This window comes from Gallus gallus, chromosome 8, assembly GCF_016699485.2.
Source record: "Gallus gallus isolate bGalGal1 chromosome 8, bGalGal1.mat.broiler.GRCg7b, whole genome shotgun sequence".
In the NCBI taxonomy this organism is placed as follows: Eukaryota; Metazoa; Chordata; class Aves; order Galliformes; family Phasianidae; genus Gallus; species Gallus gallus.
Genome location: NC_052539.1, coordinates 10346303 through 10366172, shown reverse-complemented (window position 1 = coordinate 10366172; position 19870 = coordinate 10346303). Strand labels below are relative to the sequence as shown.

Sequence of the window (19870 nt, the reverse complement as noted above, 5' to 3'; positions counted from 1 at the left end):
TCCATCAGTTTTATACTCGTGCAGTTTCAGATAATTCTTTTTAAGAATGATTCTCCCAAAGCTCTGAGCAGTTGGGTTGTTCCTCTAGTGAGAGACAACCAAAAAGGATGAGGGGGGATTCTGAGTATTGACAGCTCTTCTCTATGAACTGGTTTGTGATGGATCTGCATGCATTTGACCGTGCATCTTAATCTTGAAATCATAGAATCACCAAGGGTGAAAAAGACCTCTGCGATCATCCAGTCTAACCATCCACCTATCAGTATTTCTCTACAAAACCGTGTCCTTTAGTACAACATTTAAGCGTTTCTTAAACACTTCCAGGGACAATGACTTCACAGCCTCCCTGGGCGGCCTGCTTCAGTGTCTCACCACGCTTTTGGAGAACAAATTTTTCTTAATGTCCAACCTGAACCTCCCCTGTCACAACTTGAGGCCATTCCTCTGTTCCTATTGCTAGTTACATGGGAGAAGAGGCTGACCCCCACCTCACCACAACCTCCTTTCAGACAGTTGTAGAGAGTGATGAGGTCTCCCCTGGGCCTCTTCTTCTCTGGACTAAGCAATCCCGGTTCCCTCAGCCATTCTGCATAAGACTTGTGCTCCAAACCTCTCACCAGCTTAATTGCCCTTCTCTGGACATGCTCCAGCGTGTCAAAGTCATTCTTGTAGTGAGGGGCCCAAAACTGAACACAGCACTTGAGGTGTGATCTAACCATGGCTACAGAGGGACGATCACTTCCCTGCTCCTGCTGGCTGCACTATTGCTGATACTAGCCAGGATGCCATTGGCCTTCTTGGCCACCTGGACACACTGCTGGCTCATGTTCAGCTGAGTATTGACCAACACCCTAGGGTCTATTTCTTCCACAGTCTTGCAGCCACTTTGTCTCAAGCCTGTGGTGATGCCTGGGGTTACTGTGGCCAAAGTGCAGGACCCGGCAGTTGGTCTTATTGAACTTCATCCCATTGGCCTCAGCCTGGTGATTCAGCTTGTCCGGATCACTCTGTAGGGCCTTCCTACCTTCAGACAGATTGACACTTCCTCCCAGCTCGGTGTCGTCTGCAAACTTACTCAGGGTGCACTCAATCCCCTCATCCAGATCACCAGTAAAGATATTAAACGGGACACGCCCCAGTACAGACCCCTGGGAAACACCACTTGTGACCGGTGCTGGATTTCACATAGCTGGATTTCACTCCATTCACCACCAGTTCTGTGTAGCCTGACATTCTCAGGGGCAGATGCAGAGAGACTGGCAAAAGGAATCCTTATAGAACCTCTCGCAGAGGGCAGCTGGCAAAAGTTGGGAAGTGGGTGATTATATGGCTGTTCATGTGATGCTATTTCTTTTCTCTATCACGTTTGTTCTATCAAAAACTAATGACACAAAAGCATTACTGATGCAGCCTAAAGTATTTTAAGTGAGCTTTCCTCATTCTGTCTTTCTTTAGTGAATGGAAACTGGGGGCCATGGCAGACATGGAGCCAGTGCTCTGCTTCTTGTGGCGGAGGAGAGCAGACTCGAACACGCCTGTGCAGCAATCCTGCCCCGCTATATAATGGTCATCCTTGTCCTGGAGACTCTTCCCAAATATCCAGGTGTAATAGTCAAGCATGTCCTGGTGAGTTAGTTTTCAGCCTATGTCCTATGAGAGTGTTGTGGAAGACTGCTGCACTCCTAATCTAACTGGCTCATTTTCTTGGCTCATGTCTCCTCTGCAACTGCCATTGAATAAATTTGTTGTTGCTATAACCTGTTATGCAGCATTAGTGTATGCTCTTAAACAATTGCTGCTTTTCAGAGATGCGGATGTAAGGCAGTTCCTGTGTTACTGTGCATGTATATCAGATCATACCACTCTGTTATCTGCAGGTCGCGAGCTTGACTGTTGCAATTCATGTAGTAATATAAGCAGAAATACTCACATGGGCAATATTTCTGGCTTTTCTCTCTCTCATAATATCAGACAGCCATGGTGCTTTTTTTTTCCTTCCACCCTTTCCTCTCCTGCACAGGTGGGCCTTCACGTGCCCTAGGCAGCATCATTGGAAACATCAACGATATTGAGTTTGGAATTGCTTCCCTGAATGCCACAGTAACAGACAGCCCAAACTCTGAATCTAGAGTAATACATGCAAAGATTACAAGCATCCCTCGGAGCCTTGGTAGGCTTTTTACTACTTTTTGTCACTTTTATTTTTCCTAGAACCAGGCTGAATTTGCGCAGTGCTAGTTTTCACTACATTTCACCAAGGGTCACTGGAGAAACTGATCTAACTTTTCAGACAGAGAGAGGAAAAAGGAATCTTCAGTACTTATTCTTAGAATATTAATATTAATATCTGTACATTCTTTGAATTTTTTATAGTTTTAATCTTATGGGTTATTCTCATTTTAGATTATACTCTTATGAGTTATACTCATTTCGGCGTCATAGTGAGCTCTCGCTGATGGGGGACACTTAGCACTGGGAAAAAACCCTCAGATATTACACTGGATTTCTTTCAGGTCCAGCGCTGAGAAAGCTTGTTTCTATTCTGAGCCCAGTCTATTGGACAACTGCAAAAGAAGTTGGAGAAGCAATGAATGGGTTTACGCTCACTGACGCGATCTTCAAGAGAGAAACCCAAGTGGAATTTGCAACTGGTTGTTACCTGTGATGCACCATCTCTTTCCAGCAAGCATGATATATACTGCATCCCTTTAAAAGGATCACATCACTAGTGCTGAATTTTGAATCTTAATGACTATGCTGCTATTTTCTGAGTGTCTGTGGCTTTCAGAGTTTTAAATACAGCTTTTAGAGTTTTGATTGGGAACACATAATGCTTATGTTATAGGCATGATACCATGCTTTATAAAAATATTAGCATGAAATAAGTGGTCAAGTGATCCAATTCAGATAGTCCTTGGCTTACAGGAGTCCCTGGTTAGGATGTTTTATAAATCTGCATGCTCTTAAAATTCACAGGAGAGGTTCTGCGAATGACTCACATTGCCCGGGGGTTGGATTCTGATGGAGCCTTACTGCTGGATGTTGTTGTGAATGGCCATGTTCTTCAGCTGCAGCCACTAGCTAATGTTAACATGAAGGTAAAGCTACTCTCAGATGCCAGCCTTTTCTCTTTCATTGGCACACACTTCCTCTCTCATCTGTATCAAAGCGGTAGGCATTAAGTCCTGACAACTGTTCTATTGTATGTAAACTATTTAATGCCTAGTTCAGTTGACAGGTGCTAACATTGCCTTCAAAAACTACAAGGTGCCATCACAAAAATAGGAATGGTCACTCAAGATTTTTATGTGTTAGAAGGAGGCATGGAAGTGTCTTTGGGGCCACACACCACAGCTAGGCATGTTGAGTGGGGCTTTTAGTAGAGCTGTGTATCTTTTAATAGAGGTGTGTGTCTAATGCCTGCCTGATTTTATGGCTTTTCTGGAGGATTATGCCATGACACCCTGCAAAAGCTTCAGAATGTTACTAATTATTTGTTCGCAGCTGCAGTTATACATAGTCTGTCAGAATGCTTTTGTGGCTGATAAAATTTTAAAGATGGGATTAACAGATTACATCATAGGGCATTTCATGTATCCTTATCTTGCATGTTGTCATGGTGCAGATTGGTAACATGCTCTTCTCTCTGCAATAGCATCAAAACTTTGTCTTTTTCTGATGGTTTTCTTCTCTTCTCTTCTCTTCTCTTCTCTTCTCTTCTCTTCTCTTCTCTTCTCTTCTCTTCTCTTCTCTTCTCTTCTCTTCTCTTCTCTTCTCTTCTCTTCTCTTCTTTTCTTTTCTTTTCTTTTCTTTTCTTTTCTTTTCTTTTCTTTTCTTTTCTTTTCTTTTCATGAACAATTCCTCTGAATAGGCAGAATATCCAGAATTTGCTTTGAAAAAAAAAATCCTCAGTCTTCTTCAGGAATGATTGGAGATGATGGTTTGCATGACAGTCTCACTTCTGAGTTGTTCTACCTCTCATTTCTAAAAAGTGTTCTAATAGTAAGGTATTTCTAATAGTAAGAAAGCTTCTGTCACTGACCTGTACTCCTGATAGAATTATGAAGTTCAAAGAGATTGTCCATTTAGCGTAAGGCATAAAGAACATTTTGCTTGCTATAATGCATGGTATTAAAATTTTGGATTAGAATCAAGGGCTTGAAAACTGATTTTTGTGAGAAATAAAGATTATTCTTTAAGGTTGTTTTTATATAATTGGTACTTAGTTGGTAGGTAACCAGTTGAAACAGCTCACGATGCAAGAAATATATATCAAGTTTTCAATATTTCCATCCATTGCTGTAAGTAGCATCCCCAAAATTTATACCATTTTTCGCTAATGTCTCTTTTTTGCTGGTTGTTTATTTAGCATGTTTTCAGAATATGATTTAGAATACAAAAATATTTAGACCTCAAAGGTTGCTTTAAACAATCTGTTTAGTTTTTGTAAGATATTCTCTACTGTAATTTCCATCATCAGGATCATTGGCCTGTTTCTTATCAAATGAAAATTAACAGATGCTGATAAGATTCAGCAGGCAAGTTAAGGGTTAAAAAAAAAGACCTGTTGTGTGCAATACAGTTTGTTCAGCTGTTAAGAGAAAAACATTTTTCAGAATGTATCACATACTCCTTCAAAATATGAAGAGCTCAGTAGTGTTAGCTGCACTCAGTGGCTGATGTTGGCTGTTTCAGGATTACACAGAAGACTACATTCAGACCGGCCCCGGGCAGCTGTATGCCTATTCCACTCGCCTCTTTGCTGTGGATGGAGTTAGTGTTCCCTACATGTGGAACCACACTATTACCTATGATCACACTAAAGGAAAAATGCCTTTTTTGGTGGAAACACTCCATGCTTCCTCTATCACAACAGAGTACAACCCCCTGGAAGAAACTTTGGCTTTTAAAATCCACGCTTCCATTTCAAAAGGTATTGTTGAAGTCTGCTACAAAAATACAGCAATATCCTGATTTACTAGCATTCCTTACCTTTAATCTCAAAGCTATTTATGGCTTTGAAAGAGAAACTGCTATGACACTCAGTTAACTTTATTGTAGATCCTGGGACCTGTATGTCTTATTAATAAACCCATAGATTAACATGTAAAGCTGCTGCATTTTGCACTTTCTGTTCCTCTACAGTTCCCATGGATGATCTCAGTCTGCCACTGCCGACATTAACTCCTAGCACGAGCAGTAGCTTTGGCTAGACAGCCTCAAATATTTCTCCATTTCCATGTGTGTACCTTTCCTTCCCTGAAATGTCCTTCTCATGTCCCTTTTGAGTGGGGGACAGTGTTGGTAGGGTTTTACTTTGCATAGTTGTTCTGGAGGATTTTCTTCTTACTCCGAAGCCCACACAGATGTAACTTGGTAACAAGGCTGCAGAGGCAGAAGAACATGGGACATTTTAACCTCCTTTAGTGTGGAATTTTGCAAGTAATTCTGAAGTCCTTCTTCTAGATAAGTATGTAACACATATAGAGAACTGGATGCTGAGCTCAGCTTGAAACTTTCTTGATACTTTGTGGAAGTTTTTAAAGGCAGATGCTGTGACTGGTGTGCAGTTAGGCAGCACTGGGTGCTCAATGCTTACATAATGTACTAAACCTGCTGCTGCCGGAGAGGTAGTGAACTTCTGGCTCCTTGGCCTGAGGCATCATGCCTTGTTTCTGTCCCACCACAAGCTGCTGGCTTCTGCTGGCCTTTTACCCATGTGATTTGAAGGAACAGAGCATATTCATGTGGGTGGGTCTTCCTTAGAGAAATCTTTATTAGTCAGTAGAGTGATCCATTTTCTTCTTGTATAGTACTTGAGCATGGTTATGTTTTTTTTTCAGCCCAATATTTTTCAAATAAGTCAGGTTTGAACATAAACGAGGCAGTGGGACTGCCTATCTCAGTCTTTCAAATACAGTAAAATAATGTTTTTTTCCTATTGTCAGGCTATGAATTCACTGAGCAGTTTGAAAGCCAGATGGAATTTTCTTCTCCATTAAAAAAAAACAAAACAAAAAACAAACAAACAGGCCTGGTGAAAGGAGATCTCCAAAGCAAGTTATGCCTATGTCTAAATCTGGCCATACTTTTAGAAACTGACCTTGTATTTATTTTCTCCAACAATTAATATGCTGCTTTTTTTAAAATGTCATCTTTATTGAATCATTTTTCAAGGTACAAGTGTAGAGTAAGATACATTGTGGATTTCCAGCAAGCTCTATTGAGAATTTTCCATGATAAGATTTTTCCAGTTGATAAGAGTATGCACTTGTGTTCTTCCACAATGAATTCAGAAAAAATAGAATCATAGAATGGCCCGGATTGAAAATGACCACAATGATCATCTAGTTTCAACCCCCCTGCCATGTACAGGGTCACCAACCACCAGACCAGGCTGCCCAGAGTCACATCCAGCCCGGCCTTGAATGCATCCAGGGATGGGGCATCCACAACCTCCTTGGGCAACCTGTTCCAGTGCATCACCACCACTCTGTGTGAAAAAATTCCTCCTAATATCTAACCTAAACCTCCCCTGTCTCGGTTTAAAACCATTCTCCCTTGTCCTATCACTATCCATCCTCGTAAACAGCCATTCCCCCTCCTGTTTATACGCTCCCTTCAAGTACTGGAAGGCTGCAATAACGTCTCCCTGGAGCCTTCTCTCTCCAAGCTAAACAAGCCCAGTTCCCTCAACCTTTCCTCATAGGAGAGGTGCTCCAGCCCTATGATTACCTTAGTGACCCTCCTCTGGACCTGCTCCAAGAGCTCCACGTCCTTCCTGTACTGGGGCCCCAGGCCTGGACGCAGTACTGCAGATGGGGCCTCACAAGAGCCGAATAGAGGGGCGCAATCACCTCCCTCTCCCTGCTGGCCACCCCTTTTTTAATGCAGCCCAGAACACAGTTGCCCTTCCAGGCTGCAAGTACACACTGCTGGCTCATGTCCAGCTTCTTGTCCACCAGGACCCCCAAGTCCTTCTCCACAGGGCTGCTCTCAACAGGACTCCACAGGACTCCACAGGACTGCTTCCCCCAGTTTGTATAAATAACTGGGATAATTCTAATGTCCAAGAAGAATAAGCCATTTTGAAAGATTTGAGGATCTTTTATTTGTAACAGCTGGGCTGCAGTTCCTAATATTAAAGGTTTTTCTTCATAATATAGCATTATTTTCATCCACAAGTGACATGTGCTTCCTTTACCATACAGGAGATCATAACAACCAGTGTCCTGCTGGGTTTGAGTTGAACTCATCTGGGCCTTACTGTACAGGTAATACGATGCAACAAGTTTAATATGTAGTCGGGCAGCAGCATCTTCATCCCTTCTGTTCAGAGCTCCTGAGCATGCAGGGCACACTCCAGGAAGTGGAAGCTGCCACCAATGGACAGATGTGGGCCCAGAACACAGAAGCAGGTCCCAGGCAGCCTTCCATCAGCATTGTGATGCGAAGTGGGACTGCTGAGCTGCTGTGCTCACTGAGCCTTCAGACCAGTGGAGCACTCTGAGAGGGGAGGGAGGAGGGCTGGGGGCCTAGAGAGCAGCCCACTGAAAACCAGCTGTTGCTTGGGTAGCAAATGTGAAAAGAAAGTTATGAGCATTTTAGCTGTCTCCTCTTGGTGACTGGATCGTGTTTGCTTCAGGGAGCAATACCTGATATGGTTTTGTAGACTTAATTCATTGCCCCTCAAAAGTTTAAAAATTAATGGAATTAATAAGGAAACTTTACACCATCAAGAAATTTTAAAATCAGGAAAGCTGAAAATACAGCTGCTAAACAGTTTTTCTACTTGCAGTATTTTCAGTAAAACAGTATGTGTTCAAAACTTACAATACAGAAAATGTAACAATCCTGGCAAGGCTGTCTGAGAAGTCTAAATAGAGCACTGAGTTCCATCTGTTCTGTTGCAGAGAGGTTCTCTGAAAGTGACTCTGTCAAACCTTCATTACCACAGCAGTGACCCATCCTGCTCATCAACTGCAAGGATCCCAGGGAGCCCATTGTGTGCACCTGATAGAACCAAGAAGCAAGATCTTAAATTAGACATGAAGGCTCTGCTGTGTGTGAATCTAGACCCTTAATGTACACTGAAATGTAATAAAGGAGGCTTCAAGGGCTTGGTTATTGTGATTACAAGTCATATCTCAATCATAGAACTTTCATGCTCTTATCCCCAGGTTCAGTCCTTGCTCACTTTCTCAAAGCGCCCAGGGATGACAGCATGGTTTCCTGGTGTGTGTGCCAGCAGCTACCTAGCATAGCTCTGCTGATCACTGGGACTCTGGCCAAACAAGCGAAGAATGTTTGTGAGAGCTGCCGGTGTGATGTGGACATGCTGCAAAGGGGCATTCCACATGTTGCTCTCACACCGCAGGAACAGAGTGGGGGTGGCAAGGTGCTGAGGACAGCTTGGTATGGAAGAGGATATGATGCTGTTTGTGAAGCTACCTACTTGCTAGCTCTAGCCTGAGGCAGACAGACATACAGCTCCTCTGAATGTCACTGGTGTTAAGTCTTGTAAGTCTTGTAAACAGTTTTTCAAAAATGTTTCCTTCCTGCAGATGAAGATGAATGTGCTGTGCGAAATCCCTGTTCCCACACCTGCCACAATGCTGTAGGAACCTACCACTGCTCCTGTCCAAAGGGCCTCACCATTGCTGCAGATGGCAGAATGTGCCAGGGTAAGGGGAGCTCCATGGGCAGGCAGGATACAAAGAGCCCCGTGGCACATCAGGCATGGGGAGATGTTTTCTTCAGGTTGGACCATTCGGTCGTTGTATGAATGGTGTTCTAATTATGATTTCTGAATAGATTTGCAGTCACATGTTTCACAGTTGCTCATGTTCAAGATGCTGCTCAGTCTGTGTGTCATTGTGCTGTGGTGAGTTCTACAACTTCTCTTTACCTGCAGATGTTGATGAGTGTGTGCTGGGCAGGCACGCCTGCCACACCGACCAGGATTGCGAGAACAGCGCCGGCTCATACCACTGCGTGCTGCGCTGCAGGACTGGCTTCCGTAGGGCAGTGGATGGGCTCAGCTGCCAGGGTACGGCACAGCCTTGGCTTTGGTGTTAGCTGTAGTGAACTGAAAATCCAGTATTTTCACATAACTAAAAGTAACTTTTTGAAAGACAGATCTCCAGCTGAGGTGTCTGTAAAGCTTCACTATTAGCAACATTTTTAAAATTGTCTTTCTCCAACTTTAGGAATAAATTAAAATCCTGCTTTTTTATCCCATGTGTACCTTCTTCTATGATGACGTGACAGAATAATTTGCTTCTGAATGTAGCATAGTAACTAAGCTGAAAGCAGAGCCTGGAACATTGTCTAAACCAAAACCCAGTTTATCTAAATGATGACAGGGAGACTCACAGTGATGACATCAAAAGTTTATCTTTCCAACAGATATTAACGAGTGTCAAGAGTCCAATTCCTGTCATCAGCATTGCATCAATACCGTAGGAAGTTTCCACTGTGGTTGCGATCCAGGATACCAGCTAAAGGGCAGAAAATGCATAGGTATGAATTAGTTTTGAAATTTCATTCCCTCTTCCTAATGGAAATAGTTAAACACTTACTTGTTCCTGTACGCAACTTTATCCAAACCCTTTGTGAATGTAACTCCAACTCAGCATGACATCTTTAGTATGTATTCTCGAATTTGTAAAGCAGCACTAAAATCTAGAGGAAGAAGGATCTGAGCTGACTGATAAATGTGTATGAAATGCTTCCAAATGCATGCACGTAGTATGATCACAACTAGATTATGCTGCTCTTTAGGAATTGAGCATAAGGAGTTCATTTCCATTCCTGCTTTCTTTGCTTTTGTTTTTTAAATAAGATGTAAATGAATGCAGGCAGAATGTATGCAGGCCTGATCAGCTTTGCAAAAACACCCGTGGTGGCTATAAGTGCATTGAGCTGTGTCCAAATGGAATGACCAAAGCAGAAAATGGAACTTGTATTGGTGAGTGGAAACCTAGTGTACTGTATGGTGATGGTAAGCACAGGGACAGCAACGAATGGTTTCTGAAAGAAAAGTCTTTGTAGTGCATTGCTAATTACTAGAATTTGTACATATTAAGGCACTGACCTTTTGATTTGTGGGAACACAGGCATTTAAATTTTCTTTAAATTAACTGGAGAAATAGACATATCTTTATCACCTCCAAATTTTCTAGATTATATTTTATTGGACTGAACAGCTACTAGAATTGGAAACCTAAATTAGAAGTTTTGAAAATTAATGGAAAAAGTAAACACAGTACAATTGAAAAATCTGCACGTATGCTCAGAATCTGCTTTCAGATTGTGAAATGCAGATAGTTTCACAGATCTGTAGTGTGCTGTTACAGAGTAATTGCTGATCATGGTAGCAAGTGAGAAAAGACTGTTCAGAGGCCAAATCTATCGAGAGAGCCAAACTCACTGTGGTTTAACTGCATTCATTACACATTAAGGAATTTAAAGCTGTAGGAACTTTCAAGAAAATATCTGACTACTTCTTTTTGCCCTGTTGCTTACAGACATCAATGAGTGCCATGACAGAACCCATCAATGTCACTACAACCAGATCTGTGAGAACATGCAAGGGAGTTACCGCTGTGTGTGTCCAAGAGGGTATCGGTCACAAGGACTTGGAAGGCCTTGTGTGGGTAAGCTGCCCAGCCATGTTGTTGTCACCTGTTTGTTGCTGATACTTTTGGCTGTAGCATCCAACAGTACTATGCTATTTGAAGACTATGCTACAAAGATAGATGTGCTTTGGAATTCGAAGTTGCTGTCTAAAATGAAGTGTCCCCATTAAATAGCCAAAACTAGATGATTCCAATCTGAGATCGCTACAGATCCATGCTTTCAAAACAAAGTGTACAAGGGCTGTGGATCTCAAAGGCACTGACAGATGGATGGATGTGGCAAGCCAGTGCTCCACGGTAGGCTTAATTTATAAAAATCAGAGCAGGTTTGTTAGTTGATCACAGAAATGTGGTTGGCTGTACACTGACTGTATTGATTCACACCCGAAGCCAGTTGAGCAGGGGACAGTGTGGGCTCTCCTAAAGGAGAACACTCAGAGGAAGTGTGTTGCAAGAGGCATGACATACCCAGAGCCTCCCTCTGCAAACAGACATCACAACACCCTGCTTGCCTCCTGGAATTAAGTTTTCCCATACGGGCAGAGCAGAGGAGGCTGATACTCATTTATCTTTCAGTGCTCCCTTTCTGACTTGGCTGGATCTTCCAAGAGAAGGAGGAATCCCCACAGGCACAGGAGTGCTGACCATGTCACTACTCCCCTACGCTATCTATGTAGAACTCTTTGGCATTAAAATCTGCAGACTGTCCACCCACACAAACAGTTTCACAGATACTGTCATAACTCTAATGTGAATAGCAGGAGAGTCTGTTTAACCTATGATGTCAGTGCAAGTACGCAAAACACTTCCTCTGGCATTTCACAAACCCTAACATTTCGATTTATAATTTATGTTTGCAGAGTATTTAAAATTCAATAGCTGATCCTTTCTGACTCTAATGATTTATAAATGAGGTATGTGATGCTCAGTGAAGTCAGTTCCAGTTGGTCTCCCATTTTGTATCAGAGAAACGTTCCTCTGTGATGACTTCTTCAGGATTAGGTTTCATAAGTGATAAATAGCTGCTCTGGAGGATAGGATTTTTTTCTTTTTAAGTGCCTAAGATTTTGGATTGCCAAAAGCCAGGCTGGAATGCTTTTTTTAAAGATTAAATTGCAGACAGAAACTGTTTGGCTGTGGACCAAACAGTTGTCTCTAGTAAAATAAAAATCAATCCCAAACTCTTCAGTGTATATTAAAAGCATTTAAATTTCATACAGTAATAAGTTGGATAAGGTTTAGGTTACAGATTTTCACTAAATGCCAGCAGCTGTCCTAAAGCTTTCTTCTAAGCAACAGCCACTGAAAGCTCCCTCTTAAATTAAATTAAATATAAACCTTATGCTCCTTTGATTTATTTCTTTATCTGCTTAAAATATGTTTGAAATATATATGTGAACATATTAGTTCACATGTTAATGAAAAGCAGGTTTTATTGTAATGCTTCTGATGAGCACACAGAGGAGCTGGAAAGTCTGTAGGACCCCAGACTGAAACAGGTGGTTTGCACCCAACTCTTTCCTGTGCCACTCCTGCTGTATGTGTAGACATTTGTGCAACAGTTCACAGTTGGATGGGGAAAACACACACTGAGACACATGTGTGCCCAATTATCCACACTGTAACAGTTCTGTGAACAGTATTGTATCTCAACATATCGTAGATGGAAGGGCATTATCAAAAGCTGTTATAATGTGGTTCTGCAGGACTTTCCAGAATTGAAAATCAAATAATATTCATAAAGAAAGCTAGAGAATTTAGCAGTTAGTTTCAAGGTCATATTTCACTTGTTCTTGTAAAGATCTAATATTTATGATGCACGATCAAAGGGATCCTGTCCCAGGAAGCTTTGGCTTACCAGTCGATCTCTTTTCACAAGGATAGCGATGCTATGAATTCAGATGGCTGGCTGCATTCAGTTTTGTTGATATTGCATAGGTTGCTCCTACAAAATAAATTGCTCTAGTTTTTTTTTTTTTTTTTCCTACTAGTTGTTGCCTTATTAAAAATGAAGCTTTTTTCCTTACTCAAGTAAAATATTACACCACTGACAGTGTAACAGATATGTAATGTTCCAGTTATGTGTTTATGACGTTGGATAATACTGCAATGCTCTGCACTGATTACCCCTGGATTTCTGATTCTCAAAGCATTTAATTATTAATATCAAGAAAAAATATATAAACACTTAATAAAAATGCATTCTAATATTTTCCTATGTTTCTAAACAGCATTACTTTTAAAACACCGTTAGCATGCATTTCTGTCTGAGGTTTGCAAGCTATGCTCAAAATATCTTCAGAGAGAGCCAAAATGAAATGATAATGCTAGTTTAATGATGTTTCTACAGCCATAATTTAGACATAGATAATTTCCAGTAATATGAAATAGTTAAACTGTTATTAAGTCACTGTTAAAATAAGCTTTAAATTCTAGTTTAAAAAGTACATGCCAATTAATAGACATGCTGTTCATGTGGGGTTGTTTCTGATCACTGCAGAGTTGCATGTTCCTGCTTTGGTTTTGAGGATTTACTGCTCAGGTTGGTCACGTTATTTTGTATTACAACGTGAGGGAAACTGAGCTGAACAGAGAAAAGTGATTCCCAAGAGAAAGAGAAATAACTCTGTTTTTGAATGGTATGAAATTCATAAGTACCTTAATACATTCTGCTAAGTCTCCAGACTCACAGCTGGAAGGAGCAGCAGCAGCGTGGCAGTTTGCGCACAGCCAGCCGCTCCCTGGGCAGCCCTGCAGTATGCCCTCCAGGCCATGCTTTTCCCTAACAGGACCACAACCCCAGCAGTGCATCTGGAGATTCTCAGTCCCAGTCTGAATGACCTGGGAGCTTTGTGCTTCTTGGGACAGCCTTGTGTTAAGTGCCCTGCTTTGAAAAAGAGTCCAACAGTTTCTCCCGCTCAGCCGAACAAAAGTAGTTCTGTAGTAGTTGCAAACCCTTAATATTTAAACACTGAGCAGCTTGGGGCTGGGGGGTCACTTGATTCTCAGAGTGCATCTCTGGTACCCAGTGGGCATTTCTCACTGCAGTCAGCAGCGGTCAGGATGTCACACAGCTCTGCTGCTGCAGAATAAGGAAACAGATCTGGTTCCTTTCCCTGCAGTCACATCTTACCTTCGAGCACATAAGGCAAGGCCCTCAGTGGATTTTTTTTGTCCTGTGTGAGCTGTTTTATGTCACAGGTAGCTGCATAGGAAGAATGAGGGTGTGTTCATGGACAGGGGAGAAAAACTGCCTGCTTGGCATTTGTGTTCTTTGTATTTTACTGCCCTCAGGATCTCACTTTTGTCCCACAGACTGAGATATTATGTATGTATATGTATATATGCACACACACATATTGTTATGTGTTGTTTTATCTTGTTCTTTTCCTTCCCACATGGTTTGTTGCTCTGGATCATGGCACATGAACAGACATTAATGAATGTGAACAAGTGCCTAAGCCCTGTGCATTTCAGTGCACCAACACCCCTGGCAGCTTCAAGTGTATCTGTCCACCTGGACAACATTTATTAGGTGATGGGAAATCTTGTGCTGGATTGGAGAGATTGCTACATTCCGGTGCCTATTACAATATCTATAACTATGCTCAATTCTCCCCTATAAGAGACAACTATCAACCTCAACGGTCTTACAGGCACTCCTCAAACCTGTACAGCTCCTTCTCAGAGTATAGGAACAGCAGAATACCTGTCTCCAGAACTAAAAGGAGCATTAGAGAAACTTGTCCTGAAGGCTATGAGGCAAGAAATGACAGATGTGTAGGTAAATGTCAGTCATGTCTGTGCAGTTGTCTTGCTTTAGTCCTTCTTCTTAGGCTGCTGTTTCATATCTGTTAGAGGCCTATGGTCTGTGGTGCTCTGTTATTTCACATTACCATGTTAAGTACTCAGCAAGTTATGCATGTGTTTGTTTCTTGGGCAGGTTGTAGCAAAAATGTTTTCAAACCTCTTCCCTGAAACCTCACGTTTTAGTTGTGCTGCTTGCTATGTATTAGCAAATTGTTACCCTCTGTTCTCTTTATCCTGATGATGGTAGCTCACCTTTGCAAGTTTTCTCTCACTTAAGAAGCACCAGTAGGCCCCTCCACCTTGGGGATGTTGCTCATGTCAGGCTCCCACTTGTGGCAGTAGTAGTCTGGATCAAAAAGGCTTAGAATAAAGAGTGTAGAATTGAACATACTGAGACAGCACTGAGGTTGGTCACTGCCATGTGGGCTGTACAAGCAGAAGCAGTTAGGGGATAGAGCCAGTCATGCAATTCAGTGTGCAGTGGAGACGGATTATATGTAAGCAGACCAGAAGTTCATCTACTCAGCAAGAGCAGTGCCGTTTCTTTCTGCATGATGAGGAGGGCAGGGCAGTTATGGTAACAGGCACATTCTGCCCAGGTTTTATTTATTTAAGAGATATGAAACTTCAGAACATACTTGTAAGACCAACAGGAAATAAAGGTGTATGGCACCTCTCTTGTTCCCTGAGCTCACTTTCTCCTTGCTCTGTGAGCATCTCTGAGGTTTTTCACCAGTACTGGAATGCTAATGCAACTCCTCTTGAAAGGTGAAAGGAATAATATCCTGCACTGTTCATTAACTGCTCTGCACAAAATGTTCAGACTAAATGTTCAAGAAAAGTCATTTTTTTCCACCTTAACTCATGTTATGAGTATCTTAAAAATAGATATATAAAATTACTCAACTATTTTTTGATAATACTGTTGAGTTCAAGACTAAGTGTAGCACAGTCTAGGTCTTTCAAGAACTTTTTCCAGCATGTTTAGCAACAGTTTGTGGTGTTATAGGTAAGTGCCTCAACCTGACATGTATGCCAACATAGCAGTGTGCAGTGTGCCTCCCAGATAAAACAGTAAGCTGAAACTGGGTTCTAGTCCCTGGAGCTATGACTGTAATTATGTAGCAGTATACAATGTTGAAAAATGTGAATGCATTTGTATAAATAATAATTACAGATAGGCAGAGATCAGAGTAATCTTGTATTTGCATTGTAATGACTTTTCAGTACGCTTATGAATACAGCATGTTATGGGTATAGCTGTTAACTGAAAGAACTCAGACTGCAGTTACTACTGCCAAAAACCTATGGCCCACAGCCCAGCTTCCAGTTCAAGTTAGTGAGCACTGCTGTAACTCTGCTTCACTGGAATAAATGTAGATTTAAGATTTACTGTTTAATGCAAAAAGACATTCACATAATTCTTTTATTTCCAAGAAGGTTCTTTGAGTAGAGAACTGTTAACGATTTGGTAACACACTTAAAATTTCTTTAGTCACATCTGTTTTTCTTTTCTTTTTGCATTTTTTTGAAGTGCAATCCCTGTAAATCAGACAGAGAAGGAAGAAGCAAAGACCTTATTTACTCTGTTTCAGTTATGCAAGTCTTAATGCTTGCACATGGCAGTAACTTGCAGAGTTCTGCTGCTCTCCTGAAGTAGAAAACATATCAAAAGAAGCAATGATTAGATGTGATCTCTGTCTGAATCCCATTAGTCTGCTTTGAAAATATTAAATAGTGATCTGCTACTTACGTGTTTGAGAGGGAGATTTTAAAAAAAAAAGCTTAAAAGAGCATTTAAAGAGCATTTATGAATGGTCTTTGTGGTTAGTGAACTTAATTCGGCATGAGAGCAGTCAGTTTGGAAGGGAAGAAGTTTTGTCCAAGGAGGGATAAACTGTAAGAGCAATTCCCTGAGTGAGGGCCTCCTCTGAAGAGAGAACTGACCCCTGGGCACTTCCTAAGCATGTTGCCAAAAATATTATCAGGCAGCTTGGCATCCTGGGGCAAGACTGTACCCCTGTGTCCTGTGTGGGTTTGTGCAGCTCACTCATCCCCTTGTTGCCAGTGCTCTGTATCAGAGGGGTCTCTCAGCTCAGAGGGAGACCTAGTAAGGCTGCCAACAAAAGAGGCAAAGCTTTTAATTTTATAAAAGCTACAGGCAACAGAAGCAAGTAAGTTAGGAAAGGTTTGCTAGTTTTAGACATTCACGACCATTACCAAAAGCAAAAAAAAAAAAAAGAAAAAAAGATCCCCGTGAGCTCCACCACCTCTTCCCACATGCTTGCACACAAATAGGACATCAGCAATCCCGATGTTTATATTTTCATGTTTCTTTCTCACAGACATTGATGAATGTGAAGCCAGAGATACATGCCAGCACGAGTGCAGGAACACCCTGGGAAGTTACCAGTGTGCTTGTCCCTCTGGTTATCATCTTATGCCCAACGGCAAAACCTGCCAAGGTACAGAAATCTCTTTGAGAGTGCACAAATGTGTTTGTAAGTAAATGAGTTACAAATCACATTTGGCATTTGTATTAAGCACTTGCTGAATTTCCTTTCTGAGATATAGCATTCAATATGTCAAGTTTTTATATTTTACATTTCAACATTTAATAAAACATCAGCAAATTAGACAAATGCAACTTATTATTCTCTGATGTTTCCTCACATGCACATTTAACTCCACACAAGTACACAGCAGCTCTGTGGTCAAACCCAACTCTTTATCTGTTCTGGTCAAAAAAAAAAAAAAAAAAAAACCTGTTAGATTTTTGATGCACCAAAAACCCCAACCAATTAACCTCTGTTGAAAAGATAACTATAGGTGATGTTGCATAGTGGTTGTAGGGCAGCTAGCACAAAACACGGTCCTACACAGAAATGAAATGCCCAAATCAATAAATGTAAGTCATTTGAACTAGTAGCTTCAGTACCTCTGGGAGCAAGGCAGGATTCTGAAGAGTTCTGTTCTCACCTGTGTGTAGAGGCACCCGCACTCTCTCTGCCATCCACTCACTTTGCTGATCCAGCTACTTCTTATCTCTCTTAAATTCCTCCCAGAACCAGCTATTGATTGTGTACCTGTTTTCTTTCCCACAGACATTGATGAGTGCCTCAAGCAGGACACTGGCTGTGGAGCAAGCCAGATGTGCTTCAACATGAGAGGGAGCTACCAATGCATAGAGACATCTTGCCCACCAAACTATCAGCGGGAGCCTCATTCTGGGTATGCTGATTTTTCACCCCTTTAGGACTGGTTTTCCCACATACCCCACACTTAACCTTTAATCATAAGAAGGAACTTTATCTAAGTTTAAGTGATATCAGTAACTCTTGTTCTTGCAAAAAAAGTAAAGCATTAAAACTGAAGTTTACAATTGGTTTACAGAGTGGCCATATTTTGTGCTTCCTGCACAATGAAACAAAATGGGTGGTTCTAGGCAGAATCTTTTTCCTAATTCAAGTGGAAATAGCTCCAGAATGGCCTTTTACTGAATGAGCTCCAGGAGGCTTTGATCCTTTCTGCTGATTCAGCATAATTCCTTTCTCAGCTGTGGGGCTAATTTTGCATCTGTTCTCCGGCTTACTTCTGTAAAGAAGCGATTGATAAAGACTGCACTGGATTAGCTCTGTTGAGAAGCCCAAAACTGCATACTGCAGCATGATAAATAGGGAGCAACTTCAGCTCATATAGCAAGTATGGGAATAGAACTTAACATACTCTTTTTTTTCCCAGGTTCTGTCTCAAAAACTGCCCGGCCAATGATTTGGAGTGTGCCCTGAGTACCTATGCCTTGGAATACAAATTTGTCTCCCTCCCCTTTGGCATAGCTGCTGGTCAGGACTTAATCCGGCTGGTTGCCTATACGCAAGATCAGGTTATGCATCCAAGGACAACTTTCTTAATGGCAGACGAGGAGCCAACAGTCCCATTTGCCCTGCGAGATGAGAACTTGAAAGGAGTTGTGTTCACCACCAGACCGCTGCAAGAGCCGAAGACTTACCACATGAGAGTCAGAGCCTTGTCTTACAGTGTTGATGGAAATATTGAGTATCAGACAACTTTCATTGTTTATATAGCAGTGTCAGCCTATCCTTATTAAACACACAAGCTACTTGAGAGTAATCACAGTATTTTAACCACATTCATACATGCTGATGGGTATTACCACTTCAGACGAATCCTACTGTCTGCCTACAGTTGTGAGCCATGTAACTTGAAAATGGTGCTATGCTCTTTTCTTCTTCCTTCCACGAGACTACTCATACAGTCCCATTATTCCAATTCTAGAGGAGAATCCATGGCTTTAAGGATCTGCTACTACTCCCTGTATTTATTACACCAGAGCAGTCATTTTTCACAGCAGAAAAAAGCAGTAAAGTATGAGCTGATTAAAGTGTAGTCAAAAGCAGTAAGCAAGGAGCAGCCTCAGTTAAAACTAAGTGAAGAAATGCTAACTAGAAGAAATACTAGTTTCAAGTGGTCTGCATATCTTAAAAGTTGCTAAATGTGTTACAGTTTTAGATGTATTAGATTTTTTTGTATTAAATACCTGATAGAATTAGGGCTGTACATATACTATGACTATGTCACATGCTCAGAAAAACCCAAATACCACTATAATGGTGCCGGTGCTGAAGTTTGAAGTTTATTACTGAAGTTTCTTTTCAGCTAAAGAATCTGCCATAGAATTTGGAACTGGTGCATTTGTTCTCTGTGCAATTTTACGGGTGTCAGTGTAGTTAGGAAGAAAAAACAAACAACATGGCTTCTTCTATTTTATAAGCAGGTATTTTGTAACTTTTTTTTTTTAACTGACATTCTGGTATAGCCATTTATTTAGCTCAAAACCATGTCCATTTCAGTACTCCCAAATCAGTTAAAATATTTGGGATTTTTTTTTTTGCAAAGTTTTCTTCCAAAAGACATAGTGTGTTTGCTTCAATAGTGTCAGTACACTGTACGCAAGTAATTTTGCCAAGATGTATTCTATTTTTATGTAAGTGTATATATGTTTTTTCTATGTTTATTTTCTATGATGTATCTGAAGAGTGTTTTACAGTTAAGTTTTCATAAAAAGTACATTGCCAGTACATTGGAAATAATCAAAATAAAGGTTTCCATTGCCTTTGAGATTGCTGCATGTTTTCTCTTTGAAAATAAATTATTTCCTATGTGTAAGGCACTTACTTTTAGTGCCAGTGGAGAAAGCAAACAATAGGTCTGCAGCACACAGGGAGCTGCCTAAAAAAATCAACAAACACTGAGATTGGAACCCACTGAGAATCACAATTTTAACTGTGAAACTTTTTCAGACAGTGTCAGAAAGAAATGTCAACAAAAGTTCTCCTGTTGCAAATGCCACGTGAGGTTGAAGTATAGACTCGATTTCATGTGCTTTATGGTTTGGCTTC

General features: G+C 41.2%; 1 protein-coding gene across 28 annotated transcripts in view; it reads left to right on the top strand.

Annotated features, from left to right (window-relative positions):
* Positions 1-19589, top strand: part of HMCN1 (hemicentin 1) — a 281366-nt gene extending 261777 nt beyond the window's left edge. For 12 of the 28 annotated variants that reach the window (XM_046944923.1, XM_025153031.3, XM_040704903.2 and 9 more), the window contains 16 exons: positions 1456-1626; positions 2021-2170; positions 2514-2651; positions 2977-3098; positions 4696-4933; positions 7212-7274; positions 8565-8684; positions 8915-9049; positions 9409-9522; positions 9845-9970; positions 10530-10658; positions 13141-13182; positions 14074-14424; positions 16796-16915; positions 17555-17681; positions 18192-19589. In XM_046944923.1, the coding sequence (XP_046800879.1) occupies positions 1456-1626; positions 2021-2170; positions 2514-2651; positions 2977-3098; positions 4696-4933; positions 7212-7274; positions 8565-8684; positions 8915-9049; positions 9409-9522; positions 9845-9970; positions 10530-10658; positions 13141-13182; positions 14074-14424; positions 16796-16915; positions 17555-17681; positions 18192-18558 (2513 nt within the window). In that variant the 3' untranslated portion in view covers positions 18559-19589. Of the gene's footprint in view, positions 1-1455; positions 1627-2020; positions 2171-2513; positions 2774-2976; positions 3099-4695; positions 4934-7211; positions 7275-8564; positions 8685-8914; positions 9050-9408; positions 9523-9844; positions 9971-10529; positions 10659-13140; positions 13280-14073; positions 14425-16795; positions 16916-17554; positions 17682-18191 lie in introns of those variants that run through there. The other 16 variants (XM_025153030.3, XM_025153029.3, XM_015290586.4 and 13 more) reach the window with 16 other exon arrangements.
* Positions 19590-19870: the final 281 nt, after the last annotated feature.